General features: G+C 35.7%; 1 protein-coding gene across 1 annotated transcript; it reads right to left on the bottom strand.

Annotated features, from left to right (window-relative positions):
• Window positions 1–6,889: 6,889 nt before the first annotated feature.
• On the bottom strand, window positions 6,890–8,613 carry LOC129239227 (UDP-glucosyltransferase 2-like). The gene is made up of 2 exons (XM_054874580.1): window positions 7,994–8,613; window positions 6,890–7,820 (listed from the first exon to the last, which is right to left on the bottom strand). The coding sequence occupies exons 1-2, from the start codon at window positions 8,611–8,613 to the stop codon at window positions 6,890–6,892; spliced, it is 1,551 nt and encodes a 516-aa protein (XP_054730555.1).
• Between the last annotated feature and the right edge of the window lie 6,053 nt (window positions 8,614–14,666).

The raw sequence follows: 14,666 nt of genomic DNA, 5'->3' as shown, positions 1-14,666 counted from the left end.
TCATTCGCGAAATTCTGAGGGGATTCAGAGATTAATAAATTTATAGTAAAGAAATTTGGTTATTGCATACAATTTTGCGCTATTAAAAAAGCTACTTAACTAGTTCAAATACAACTAGTTGGAAAAGTTGCATACAAATTTGCGCTATTAAAAAAAAGCTACTTCAGAACTAGTTGTTAACTAGTTGAAAAAGTTGCATACAATTTTGCGCTATTAAAAAAGCTACTTCAGAACTAGTTCTTAATTAGTTCAAATACAATTAGTTGGAAAAGAGTTAGCTTTAAACTAGTGCACTGAAAACTTGTCTAAGAACTACTCTTATCCCTAGGTCTTAACTAGATTAAATACAACTAGTTAGAAAGGAACTAGTTTTAAACTAGAATAATAGAAACTAGTCTAAACAAATTTGGTTCGGAAACTAGTTCAAAACTACCTAGTCTAGAACTAGTGAAAAGCTCGCCGGTATTAGATTAGTTATAATAATGTAATATAACAGTACGTATATATTTCATGCCAATCAACTTGTCTTTAGTGTGCGCTAGTTGTAAGTTGGTACCCAATAAACTAATTTAAAAAAAAAGCTAGTTTAAAGAAGATAATATATTTTAAGTTGGGAGTTGATTAAAAATCGTATTGTTTTAAAGGGCTGAAAATTATTTCTAAACTATTTTAATATCTACTAGTATCTGAGTAGTTAGTCTGCAACTAGTACGGGTCAAATTAATTTGAAACTAGAGCGTTATGAGCCAGTTGAAAACTATTTGCTTGAGCTTTATTGTGAAGGGCTTTGTTTCTGAAAATAAGTACCCTATATGCCAAGCGCCACCAGTTCGCTTTATAGAAACCCATTCGAATAAGTAACTTTTTACAATTTTAAATCAACTCATTTTCCTACAGGGTATTGCCATAAATTTCACATGCACATGCATGTATTTCAACATATGTGGCACCGCAATTCAAGTGGCCAGTTCAAGCGACTGCCTCAATTTGATTTATTTGCTCCATGCCAAATTCGTATTTTGCTAGGCAAAATGGTAGCAAACAAAAACCCACAAAATAAAAAACAAGACCAAAAACAAAATCTTTAAACTAGAAATAAAGTAATAAAATTCAAAAGAGGCTTCAACCGGTGTGGGGCATATGCAGCTTATGAAAATCTTGTGCTAGCAAAAATTTCAGATGAACCGGCACCTGTATTAAATGTCAAATATCTGGGAAATTTTTTAGTTGCAATTAATTTTACTTTCTGCTATACAACAGTAAATGTATTTGCTCTATTCTTTAATAAAAATCCTAAAAAAATAATCTGTGTCGTTCGTTAATTTCACGCTGCGCTGGCTTGCTCTGCTCATTGACTGCTTGGCATTTATTATGTATGTATGTATGAATGTACGTATTTGTTTTGCTTGGCGCTCTCACTTCCGTTTCGCCTGAAACTATGCACCGAAGGCATTTGCATATAAATTAGCACCAGCGCATATGCAATAACTCGTTTCGGTTTGCTTCTGTTTGTACGCTGACTTACTTGGGCTCTTGTGACTGGTGCAACTTTGCTGGCGTCACGATTTGCGGAAACGGGAAACGCAAATTTTCTAAGCGTAAAATTTAATTGACCGAAACTAAAAATTGTTCCCGAAGCTGTGCTGTGCTGTGTACTTTTGGTGTTGCGACTGGACTATTTTTATGCGAATGATTGTGTGTATGTGTGCGTACAAGTGGGAATAATTGGAGAATACAGGCGAACGCGCACGTGAATATGAATAGTTACGTAGAAAAATGCGCTTGCACCATATGTAGGTGAACATACTTTGCTTTCTCGACCAATATTATCTGAGGCTAATAGAAGGTTGAGGCGGTCGTCGTAGCCGAATGAGTTGGTGCGTGACTATCATTCGGAATCTAGAGATCAAGAGAACGTAGGGTGTAAGCGCCAATTCTATATAATAGAGGGTTTTAAGACGGCGCAAATTTCTCGTCATAATAAAGACCGTGACCCGGTAATATCTCTTCAACCTGCTGCATAGTGACAGCAGCTGGAAGTTACAGAAGAAGAGAAAGTCTCAAACTCCAATCGCTGATTGACATTCCGTTGCCCCACTATGGCGATATATGTATAAAAATGGCACAGCTAACGAACAAAATCAGGTTCAGGAGCCGAGTGATCGTTGAGTTCTTCAGACATGCCGGTGAGGAGTTGGTAAGGTTCACGCAAAAACAGCTATGCTGAATAATGGATACTCCTCCGATCATTATGACCGATATGATTATACAAAGACGATTATACAGATACTGCAAAGTTGTCGCTTACGTTTGGTAATTGAGTGCGCTTCACCGCGCCATTGAGGATTTCAGATCAAAATCATGAGATATTTGCAACAGCTTCATCATATGAAGCCTCATATTTCGAGGGCAGAGGGACCAAACCATGCTGAAATTTCCTCTACTTGAACTTGAATGATGCCCAAGCATTGCCAACTTCAGCGACCTTTCGGATCATCAACTTTATCGAGTATTCAGCAAGTATTCAGAACTCTCTTGTGAATTTCTCCGAATAAAAGCGATCCTTCTGCGCTTGTACATTTGCAAGATTGCTCTGCATAGGCGACTGGGCAACGAAGGTTTTGCCATGTTGTCTATAAGCTCGTTAGTTCTCGAGCTCTTCGAGTGATTTTGCCACAAATTCAGGCTTGCTGACTCGGCGTGCTTGCACTCTTGAGGCATCCCTGCTTTGTTGTACCTTATAAGTCCAGATAATGGTTGTCCGACTTCGCGTCTGCAAACGCCAAATGAATCACTGCGATTTCGCTGCAGGGACTGCAGCCCAGTAGTTTATAGGCATCCCTCACATTAGCATTTTTTTGCAACCGTTCGCAAATAGTTGGGCTGGATAGTCTTATTTTTGGTTCGGCTTTATTACTTCCGTTGCTCTTGATTTAATAGGTAAATATTTTATGTTTGAAAAATGCTGAAAATCCTTTTGATGGCTTAGAATTTCTTCAACTTTTCCTGAATTATCTCGCATCCGATCGCTGTCACATTTTCTTTTTCAGCGCTGCTGCAGCTTTAAACGCTCGCACGCCTTCGAAACTTCTGCTGCCTTGCAGCTAAGAGGCAACACATGGAATACATATTGACACAACTCATCGTGGAAATGGTGATGGCTGTGCGCAATTGAACGTACCAAGTGTGGTTAAACACTGACAACATTGAATTTGTAGTAGCGGCAAGCAAATACACAAATAACGCAAATAACACAAATACTCGTTTCAGTGGAATATGAGAAAAGCAAATATTTTTCTGCGCTTGTATGCCAAGCCAATCGAGCTGAAATTGTGGTGCCACAAGTTGCTGCTGGCGTAGTGTTGCACTGAATGGGATATGTGTGCTGAGGACTGTAACTTTTGGTCGGCGTGAGGTGACTTATGCTGGGCGAGATGTTGCATCAAATGCCGCCGTTGCTTGGCTAGTTTGAGCCCTTTTTTATTTTTTATATATTTTTTTCATTATTTGTATTTTTATTTGCCTTGGCTGATCCTATATCCTATGGGTATTTCAACAAATTTGTTATGAATGTTTTCTTTTTTTGTTGGGAACAGCGTTTGCTGTTTTTGCCGCTGCAGAGGAATCGCAATGCTTGTAAAGTTTATTTAAGCGCAGCTGACTTGCAGCAGGTATTGAAGCAGTGAATTTATGTTGGCCGATAAAAGTCAAGGAGGTTTGCTTTTTATTTTCCATTTAGAATTTTTCTCGCAGAAACTTTTTTGGCAGTGGTTGCGCTTTATTGCTTGAAATGAAATTTGATGGCATCAGATTTAGTAAAGGACTTTGATTTACTAAGGGGAGAGTGTGCCAAATTACAATTTAATGTTTTTGCGAACATTTATATTTCTATTTTACTATAGTTTAACATTTTTTTGTATATTTCCTTAAAACTATGTATTCTAGGGTGATTTATCTAGAAATAATTTATTTCAGTTAAAGGTGGTTTTTTTATTTTTATAATTTTTTTTTTATGCCTTGCATATTTAACTAAAATATTTTTGTAAGAATTTTTTGAAGATTTAATGTTTTTTGTGAAAATTTATATTAATTTATGTTCTAATTTATATTTCTAATTCATTTTATTTTTGACGTGATAACGTCTTATAATTCGATTTAGTCGGCTGCACGCACGAAAAAATGTTTCGTTATCTTTCTCAATCGTCGTTATCTTGCTTATCCGTCATTACCTTGCTTGAACTGCAAGCGAGATCGCGGAACGAACGACAAAGATCACAATCGGCCCCCACATTCGGCAACATTCGAAATCTGGCTCTCTCCTACTTGAGTGAGTATATATATGCATGTATATGCGCATTTGTATATAAATTCACATATTTGTATTTGCATATACCTTCTTCCTGTGTGCATGGTAATGAACCATTTCTCTGTTGAGAATAGGACGATGATAGGAAAAGTAGGAAATGAAAGGGGGTGTTTCGAGTGTAATGTGTCGATGATGTTGCCTCTTAGTGTTGTTGACTTATTAACGTCAGATGCACAATCGAAATTGAACACATCTTTCATGAATTTGATAAATGTTTCGTATTTTTTCACGTTTGTGTAAATGTAACTTGACCTATTCCATTGCGATTCCATTTACCTCTTTCTCTATATCCCTACAAAATATCTATCAAACAAATAAAATTAAAATTTTGTTTTGAAAATTGCAACTATTACATCAGTATTTTCTTATGACGTTGTCACGTTAAACTATCGTCAGTAAACCGACTTTACAGACAACCTCTTTTTTATTTATATTTAAATCTAATTTATTTAGTAATTTTTTTTTGTCTTTTCTTAAAATTATAGAATTATTGGGGAAAAAGAAATCCATTATTTTTGTGTAAAATTTTGGCGCAAACGGCTTAAAACTGTTTCATGGTCGGGCTTTAGCTGCTGGGTGATGCTGCGACTACTAACATGCCGATGAACTTAGATTGATTTTAAATTTTACCGACATTTTCATTACCATCAAAAATTCCTGAACGGAATGTTTTTGTAATCAAGCTCCCATGATTTTGAGCTGCGGTAACCAAAGTGCGCAGCAGTTAGTAAAGAATCCAACATACAGCAACGTACTGATATGAAATGCCATCCTATTAGAAATTTGTTCAAATATTATGAAATTAGTTTGAATTATGTTTACAGCAATAAAATGTTATCAGACATTCTAAGGAAATATTCCCAAAAGATTAAGCACTGCAAATTTAAGAAAGATGTGGATCTTTTTTAGCTTGTTGTGTTAATATTTATAGCTGTAACTTTGCATATATGCCGTCGAACATACTTTTTTTTAACCATATTTTTTAATACACAGTGGCAATGTAACGCACATTCAGAATATTTATCGAAAAATCGATGCATAATTTTTTAATAAAATGTTTTTTTATAAAAATGAATTTTGCTTCTATAAATTATAAAAATAAATGTTTTTTATAAAAATTTTTATAATACAATAAATAATAAATTTTTATAATACAAACAATTTTAGAATATAAAAAAGTCGATTTTCATAAAAAAAAATTATTAAAACAATTTAGAATATAAAACAAAAAATTATTTTTATAAAAAACTTTTATCAAAAAAAAAAAATTATAAAGAAGATGTATTTGTATAAAAAAAGCTGTTTTTATAAAAAAATGTATTTTTATAAATAAATTATTTGTGAAAAAAACAATTTTTTTCTATAAACTTCTTTTTGTGAAAGGTTTTTTTTTATAAAAATTAACTTTTTTTTATTAAAATAAATAAAAATCAACTTTTTTTATACAAATACATTTTTTTAATAATTTGTTTTTTTTTTATAAAAATCAAAGTTTTTTATAAAAATAGATTTTTGTTTTATATTCTAAATGTTTTTATTATTACCATTCTTAAATATTAAAGAAAACATATTAAATTTTTTTTTTTTTAATTAACTTTGGTTTATAAAAATCACCTCTTTGGTGTATAAAAAGACATTGTTTTCATACATTTTTTTTATAAAAATAATTTTTTATTATAACTCTTAAATATTTTGTGAGTTCTAATTAAAGAGACACATTTTTTTAATCATTTGATGTGCAACTCATAATATTTTGGTGAGTTATTGCGTTTCCTCTATAGTTTATTTTTGTTTTTAATTTTTAAAAATCTATAATGGTTTATCGAATTATTGGCGCGAATATTTTCCGAAATTAAAGCACCATAAAATGTTAACTGGTTTTGTTAAGTATTTTTGTTTAATTAATTTTTTATTTGTTTAATTAATTAAATAAATTAATTTTTTAGCATTTCGTCTTTAAAAGTAATATTTAAAAAATATTTTAAAAAATTAGAAATTAAAAAAAAAAAATAATTTAATTTTAGATAATTTAAATGAAATTTTTTTAATTATGCTTTTTTAAATTTGTGATTGATTAAAATTTCGTAGCGACTTTTTTCAATGTGAAATTTTTAAAATCTTGTAACTTTATTATTATGATTTTTTATTACTTATCCATTTTTTTAAATAGTAATAGGTATTCCCTTCAATTAAAAAACTAAAAAAAATAAAATTATTTAAAAAATTTAAAACCTAAAAACCGTTGCGAAATTAATAAAACAATAATTCTCATATTTAAGAATTCACAAAAAAAAAAATGTTTTTTTAATTTAAGAGACATTTTTATTTCATTTTGAATTATATTATATACACAGTACATATAAAATCATTCAATGCACTTATAGTTTCTTGTATACTTAAAGCTTTACTATTTACATTTTATTTATTTATATAAATATTTTTCCTGAAATATTTCCTAAGGACTAGAGTAAGTAGCGAAAATGTATTTCCATCTATTAGCTCTGATTTCCTCTCTATCTTCTTCTATTTGTTCTTCTTCGCCTTACCTACTCCATTCATTGCGCTACTCTTCTTCTCCCCCACACGCTTCATTACGTTTTCAACAAAAAATCTTACTATCACTACCAATAAACCTACGATCACCGCCATGGATGTTAACAATACGCCCAACACATCCAACGACATCAGCTGCCAACGATTTAAATGCACCGCAGGCGACTGCATGTGCTTCGCCCCCTTGTGTCTCAGCACATAATCAACCCACCAGACAACAGACTGTCTTGGTGTCATAGGACGATCGCGGTACAGTTTCGAGAAGTCACGCACAGCTTTTGTGTACTTGGGATTGTGCAGCACTTCTTCAATTGCTTGTCGCAAAGTTTCTTCCTTCAAATTGGCATAGTCCACATAAAGCCCGTAACCCTGTTGTTGCACATCCTCCATATTCATTGGCTGATCGCCGTAGAGCGGTATGCCCACCATGGGCACACCAAAATGCTGCGCTTCTACCACACTGCCTTTGCCGCCATGTGTGATGAAAAGTTTGATGTTGGGATGTGCGAGTATGTCGACTTGCGGTAGCCAGCTTTTGTACACAATATTCGAAGCGTTGCCCGGGTATTCGTTGTCAGCCCAATTCCAAAGCACTTTATAAGGGAGCTTGGACATCACATTGAACATTATTTGTGCTTTGCCCGGAAGCAAATGGGCACTGCGTATGTTGCTGCCCAAGCTAAAATAGATTACACCTTCGGGTGACTCGTCAAGTAGACGCGCAATGTCTGGGGGCAAGGGATCTGGCTGTTCCTTGATTTGTATGCCACCGATTTCTATGAGGTTGGGCACTTGCGGCCGTATTGGCCCTTGTGCAAACCAGTGATTGATGAAGACCAAACCGACATTGCGACGCGCTTCATCTAAACTAGGAAATCCATGCGCAGAGGGAAAGTTGTAGCTGTAGCGAATAAATACAGATTAAAGCGATTAATCAATGTTTTCTGAAGATTTTGACTTATGGTGAAATAAAAGCGTGCGCTTATCTTTGTTTATTTGCTTGTAATCCTGGAAATTCCATATGTCGCAGTCTTATTATTTACCCAACAAGAAAGATTACTTAGTTAAGCTCACCTGTAGTACTTCTGCACCTCTGTCTCTAGTAATGGTCCCATGTAGTAGTATTCAAATAGGTATATGAGGTAATTCCTTAAACGCGCCCGAAAGTCCATTGGTTGACTTAGGCCACTAAACAAAGTCGGCACGTAGGCGTGTTCACTAGGATTTCCGATCATTTCGTTAAGCGAAAATACTGTTTGTACCATGAATGAAATAATAACCGGACACTTAAAGTGACTGCCCAGCCCCACATGAAAATCGTTGATAAAATAACCCAACAGCACCAGGTCGAAGGAGCCCTCACCATGCTCCCGCAAGAACTGTTGCATTTCTGGATGCCACATTGTTCTATTTGCCATCTGCGTGGATTCGAGCACCAATCCCGGGTACAGTTTGTAGAATGGGGGCGGATTGTTTACCAATTTATTCATGTAACTAACCGACAGCATTGGCGTATCGAGGTGTATGTAATTGTATTTGGCGTCTGGGTAAACATTTGGCTTGGTTGCAATAACGGTAACATTGTGCCCAGCACGCGCTAGTGTGTCCGCCACGGCGCAATGGATGAGCAGGTGCGAGCGGCCGGGTGATGAGAAGAAACCAAGAATACGCGCCGCATCGCCAGTTGTTAGCATGGATGCGCTGAAGGCCAAAACGAAGGCGACCAGCAGCTGCATGCTGTGCTGTAGGCTTGAACTATTTTTGGTAAAATGCTGAGCTTGCAAATGATAGTGGTTGATATCATAGCCCTGCGACGACTAAGTTTGCTCAACTTAAGAAGACGAAATAAATAGTCGACTTTCGAGACGACCGCGCGTGGTGCTGATTGTTTTGGTGATAAGAGCATGCGTGTATATGTCTGTGATTGAATGAATTGGCGTAAAATGGGATCTGAAGTAGAATTTCGGATGCACTGGGAGAAACTTCGAACGCGTCTTCTATTCGTTTTAAAATACCAAAGAAGTCGCATTCCTACATTGAAAGCCTAAGTTGTAAAGAGAGAGGATTATACTAAGAGAGAGTGTAGAACAGGCGATATCAAAAAAACTTCGTGACCGAGCTTCCACAGCTTAAAAGGGATGGGAAGTTTACTGAACCATATAATGAATTCTGATCGATAGTTGGATAATAATCCATGCGAGGTATTTAGAGTGTAGGGGCGATGGTATTAAGTAGAAACCATTCCTGCGGCTTACGAACACAAATTTGCCAACTAAGATGAGACTATTCACAAATCGCGAAATTAAGGCCAACTTATACACTAAAAAAAAAAAAAAAATTGCATAAGTCGTAGAAAGATAACCTATTTTCTCTATCTTGGCTGAAAAATTGATGTTATTTGGTTTTGATCCCTTCTACTATATGCATTTGACCAATTGTATAGTTTTGGCCTAATCCACACTAGCCAGGGTAAAAATTAGCTGACAATCCAATCTTATTATTATAATAACTTCCAGTAGAGGTAAAGTTAGTTTAGGTAATAAAGTTGCTCCCAAAGACAAGAGGACGATGAGAATTGAATTGGCCAAGAGTTGAATTCCGGACGACGGAAGCAGGCAATCAGAATAGATAATTAGGTGAAATTCCGAAGAACGACTATTTAGGCTTGTGTTAACCGCTTCGTTCTGCTGATCAAATTTAGCAAGCGGATGATATATCTGTGCATCAACTAACCGACAATGCTGGGAAAACATTGGCAGCTGAGGCTTAGTAGTTCCCTCGAGCGCTTTCGATCCATGCGTGGCTAGAAGGATCTCGCGAACGTAGAAGCTGATGTACTTATATATACTTGCCCAGCACTAGTCGATTCCAGTGAAATATCTTCAAACTAAGACCGATCGATTACGCAAGAATTGCGGACATCTCTCAAAGAGATGACAGAATATTTCCCAATCCACTTGGTGTCAGGCGGTAGTGGTATACAAGGGAGTTATAAAGCAGACAAATTAGCGAGAGTGAACTACCATTCGCCTCTCTCTTGATATGTAGGCATTACCGCATCAGCCAAGACGAGATGGGTTTTTTTTTTTTTTTTTTTTTGTTTTTTAATTTTAAGGAAGAAACTTTAGAGTTCACAATTAATTACAACCATGACACCTGAGATATAAATTACTTGAAACTAACAATAAATAATTTACTTAATAATTTGGTAATTTAGTTTCTCGAAAAGTAGGACACTTTATGTGCCCACCACTGTAAGTCGGAAGCCAGTGTATGTTTGCAAACATTTCGTCAGCGTAAAATTTTTTATGATGAGCAAAACGCGTTTTATATGCATACAAAGAAGCTAAGATTCAAAATATATACTATACATATATATCTGCAAATTTATGTATGCACGTAGGTACATTAAGAAGGATCTGTTTTCATTTCCACTAAAATATTTCCACTAAAATGTTTTCGTGAGCTACCCCAAACTGAAAATGCCCCCAAAATCGTGTTTTTTATAAGTAAACTAACTTTTTAAAAATATTTTTTCAAAAAAAAAAAGAAAAAGGTTGGCGTGAAAATGTTGAAAAATTTTAGCAACAGAACCAAAATAATGATATATGCAAACAACGAATTGCAACGAATTAGAATATATATAATTGGCGCATACACCCTTTTTGGGTGTTTGGTCGAGCTCCTCCTCCTATTTGTGGTGTGCGTCTTGATGTGGTTTCGCAAATGGAGGGACCTACAGTTTCAAGCCGACTCAGAACGGCAGATATTTTTATGAGGAGCTTTTTCATGGCAGAAATACACTCGGAGGTTTGCCATTGCCTGCCGAGAGGCGACCGCTATTAGAAAAATGTTTTTCTTAATTTTGGTGTTTCACCGAGATTCAAACCAACGTTCTCTCTGTGAATTCCGAATGGTAATCACGCGCCAACCCATTTGACTACGGCGGCCGCCCGAATTAGAATAGTTAAATAAAAAACTTAAAAAGGGTGAAAAATACCTTTCCAGTGATGCTTTAGAAATCTAAATCAGTCAAAATTTGGCTGTATTGTTCAAGTTCTTCAGAAATATATCTTCAAAAAAAAAAAATCAAATATAGTACAAACATTTTATTATTTTAACTCCTTCTGTGCATTGTTAAACACGCGCTTAAAATGCCTGGGAGCCCCATTGTTTGAGGGTCTGGAGGACGTCTCAAAAGCAGATCTCCCAGCTCTGCTTAGATTCGCCAAAAGCGTTGACATCCTACATGATGTCTACTTTCAGAATTCATAGAGGTCGGTTTCCATCTGGTATCGCTAGGGACTAAAAGGTCTATGCGTGGCTTAATGACATTTTTTATGAAAATTTTTTAATCCTATTTTTTTTAATCCCCTCAGATGACAGAGGAGATTTTAAAACTAAATTTATTTATAAAAACACTATTTTTGCAGGTACCTTCAAATATTTTTCCGAAAATATTCAAATATTTTGTCGAAGGTTTTTTTTTTAAACATCGATAATTTCATATTCCCGCTGGGAACGTCTAAGAACAAATTTTATTCATAAAAAAATCAAATATTTTTGCAAAAAATTTTGATGGACATTTTTTAAAATATAATTCATTTTATATATCCGCAGGAAAACAGTACCGTTTTTTGCTTGTATGGAAAGCGATGCATCCTAATGTACATATAAATAAACAATCGCCCGGCGTACCAGAGAGAATTGCGTATATTAGCGGACCAAAACACAAACACAGAATAAAAGCTACAGTGGCGAAGGCAAAGAAAACGTGTACAAATACATACATGCACATAAAAGAATGTGCAAATTGTTGTGACGGAGGTAAAGGCAGAATGAATGAGTGAACAAAATTAAACATAGAATAGAAAATAGCGAAGTAAACAATCCAAAAATCTACTTACCAACATAAGCATGCAGGCCCATTTTTCACTAGAAGCTAGAAAACCTGTTTTTCTCTCTCTTTTACTTTTAACTTAATTACAGATTTTATAGATTGTTCTATTCTTCTAGAAAAAATTGTTGTTTTTTTGGTTACAAGTGAATCATTGAAAGTATTTCCCATCGCTGACCACTACTTTTTCAGATTTTCTCGTCTACCGTCGCGGTAAAACTGTTCATCTTTTGAGGCTATCCACGGATAAAGCCATTTTTTGATGTCGTCATATGAATGGAACTGGTGGTCAGCTAGACCATGTGCCATCGATCGGAACAGGTGATAATCGGATTGCGCAATATATGGAGAATATGGCGGGTGGGGTAAGATTTCCCATTTCAGTGTTTCCAGGTAGGTTTTAATAGATTTGGCAACGTGAGGCCGAGCGTTGTCATGCTGTAGAATCACTTTTTCATGCCTCTCCGCGTATTGCGGCCGCTTCTCGCGCAGTGCTCGGCTCAATCGCATCAATTGAAGTCGATACCGATCCCCAGTGATGGTTTCGGTTGGTTTTAACACTTAATAATAAATAACACCAATTTGGTCCCACCAAATACATAGCATAAACTTCGCAGCGTGAATATTCGGCCGAGACGACGACGTAGAAGCATGACCGGGCAGTCCCCATGACTTTCTTTTCTTTGGATTGCTGTAATGAACCCATTTTTCATCACCCGTCACGATGCGATGAAGAAAACCCTTCCTTTTTTGCCGCTTGAGCAGTTGTTCACAGACGAAAAAACGACATTCAACATCCCTTGGTTTGAACTAATAAAGAACCCAAGACCCCCGTCTCTGAATCATTCCCAAAGCATGCAATCGCTTGGAAATGTATTGGCTGGTAACTCCCAATACTGAAGCAACCTCTAGACATAGATCCTCATTGAGCAATGCCTCCAATTCAGCGTCTTCGAAGATTTTTGGCCTTCCTCCACGCGGTCGTCAACATTAAAATCACCGTCTTTTAAGCGACGGAACCAATCTCGGCACGTTGTTTCACTTAAAGCAGCATCTCCATAAACTTTTTGTAGTTCTCGATGCACTTCAGCGGCCGTTTTTTTTTCGAATTAAAGAGGAAAATCAACACTTCCCTCAAATGACGATTATTCGGCACAAAATCACACATTTTCACAAAACCAAAAGTATATGATACCAAAACAAAATCACTAACGTGTCGAAGCAGTTTGTTTACCATATGTCTAAGCTTGGTTTATGACGTTTAGGTTACGTTAGAATCGACTAGCACACACTGCTGGCGACATCTATTGACAGACAGCGGGAACTTAGTTGCGCACCAATAATATTCTTTAGCGAAAACTCAATTTTTGTGCCATTCTATGGGGACAGCCTGTTTTTGAAAAATTTCGAGAAGGAAAACACAGCACCGTCAGCAGGAAAAATTGTCAAAAATTAATGCGATTTCTGAGCCACTTGAAACTTGCATTTTGGACAACGGGTAACAAAACTGCACACTCGAAAATTTTCCAGAAATTCTGATTAAAAAGTTTGAAATTTTGATGAAAATTCGCCGAATTTGTGTAAATTGTGATATTTTGTGTTCTATGGTTTTTGTTGTAGTATTTTAAGTATTGTTTTATAAAAAAAAAAATACCAGTCTAACGGTTAGACGCGATAGAAGTGAAACCTTCCGTAAAACAAACTGAGAGAGAATGAGACGAAAACAGCATTAGGGGCGGGATAATTATAGGTTCATTATAATATTGATATAAAGTTCATATTTTATTTTCTTCATTTTATTATTATTCATCCTCAATGTTTTCAATTTCAACAAATGATACGAGTGGCTTATGATAGCTAAAATATGATACAAATGCTTTGGTTTCGATGTTGTCAACATATCTTTGAAATACCGCGTCAATTGTTGTTTTTGATCGTGTTGTCGATTCAGTGCGATTGTTACACATTTTTAAATTGAATGTTGTATTGAGAAAGTCAATTGAAGGAACCGCTGTGTCCAATGCAAAATTTACGTTGAAATCACCTCTTAAAATCATTGGAACTTTATCGTATCCGCGATACTTCTGGTGTATACTTTATTAAATTTTCGTGAATGAATTCCGTGATGCTATTTATTGATTTTGGTTCTCCGTCACCTTTGGAAAATGTGTAAACAGTAAGCAAACTTTATTCAAATATTTTCCCTCATTTTTGCATCAGTAAAATTAAACAAACGCCGTAGCCGAATGGGTTGGTGCGTGACTACTATTCAGAATTCACAGAGAGAACGTCAGTTCGAATCTCGGTGAAAACACCAAAATTAAGAAAAACATTTTTCTAATAGCGCTCACCCCTCAGCAGGCAATGGCAAAACACCGAGTGTATTTCTGCCATGAAAAAAAGCTCCTCATAAACATATCATAAAAAAAAAAATAACTGTATAAAAAAATTTTTTTTCTTGTGATTCGAACCAAGGATTTTGGATCGGAAGCTCACATTGCTAGTCGCTCGGCTACCGCGCCATGCTGTCGGCGCTGGCCTAAAAGTTATTTAGTTCGTCGCTACGTTTATATCAACATATAATATAACGCTTCGTAGCTAAATAACTTTTAGGCCAGCGCCGACAGCATGGCGCGGTAGCCGAGCGGCTAGCAATGTGAGCTTCCGATCCAAAATCCTTGGTTCGAATCACAAGAAAAAATAAAAGTTATTTAGTTCGTCGCTACGTTTATATCAACATATAATATAACGCTTCGTAGCCAAGAGGGTCGCTATTTCCGTTTCACTTTTTCTCAAATCACTCCCCACGATTCTAAAGAAGTTTTCACTTCAAAAACTGAAATTAAAAAA

This window comes from Anastrepha obliqua, chromosome 2 (assembly GCF_027943255.1).
Source record: "Anastrepha obliqua isolate idAnaObli1 chromosome 2, idAnaObli1_1.0, whole genome shotgun sequence".
Taxonomy (NCBI): Eukaryota; Metazoa; Arthropoda; class Insecta; order Diptera; family Tephritidae; genus Anastrepha; species Anastrepha obliqua.
The sequence above is the reverse complement of the archived record's forward strand: the minus strand, read 5'-3'. Positions and strand labels throughout refer to the sequence as shown.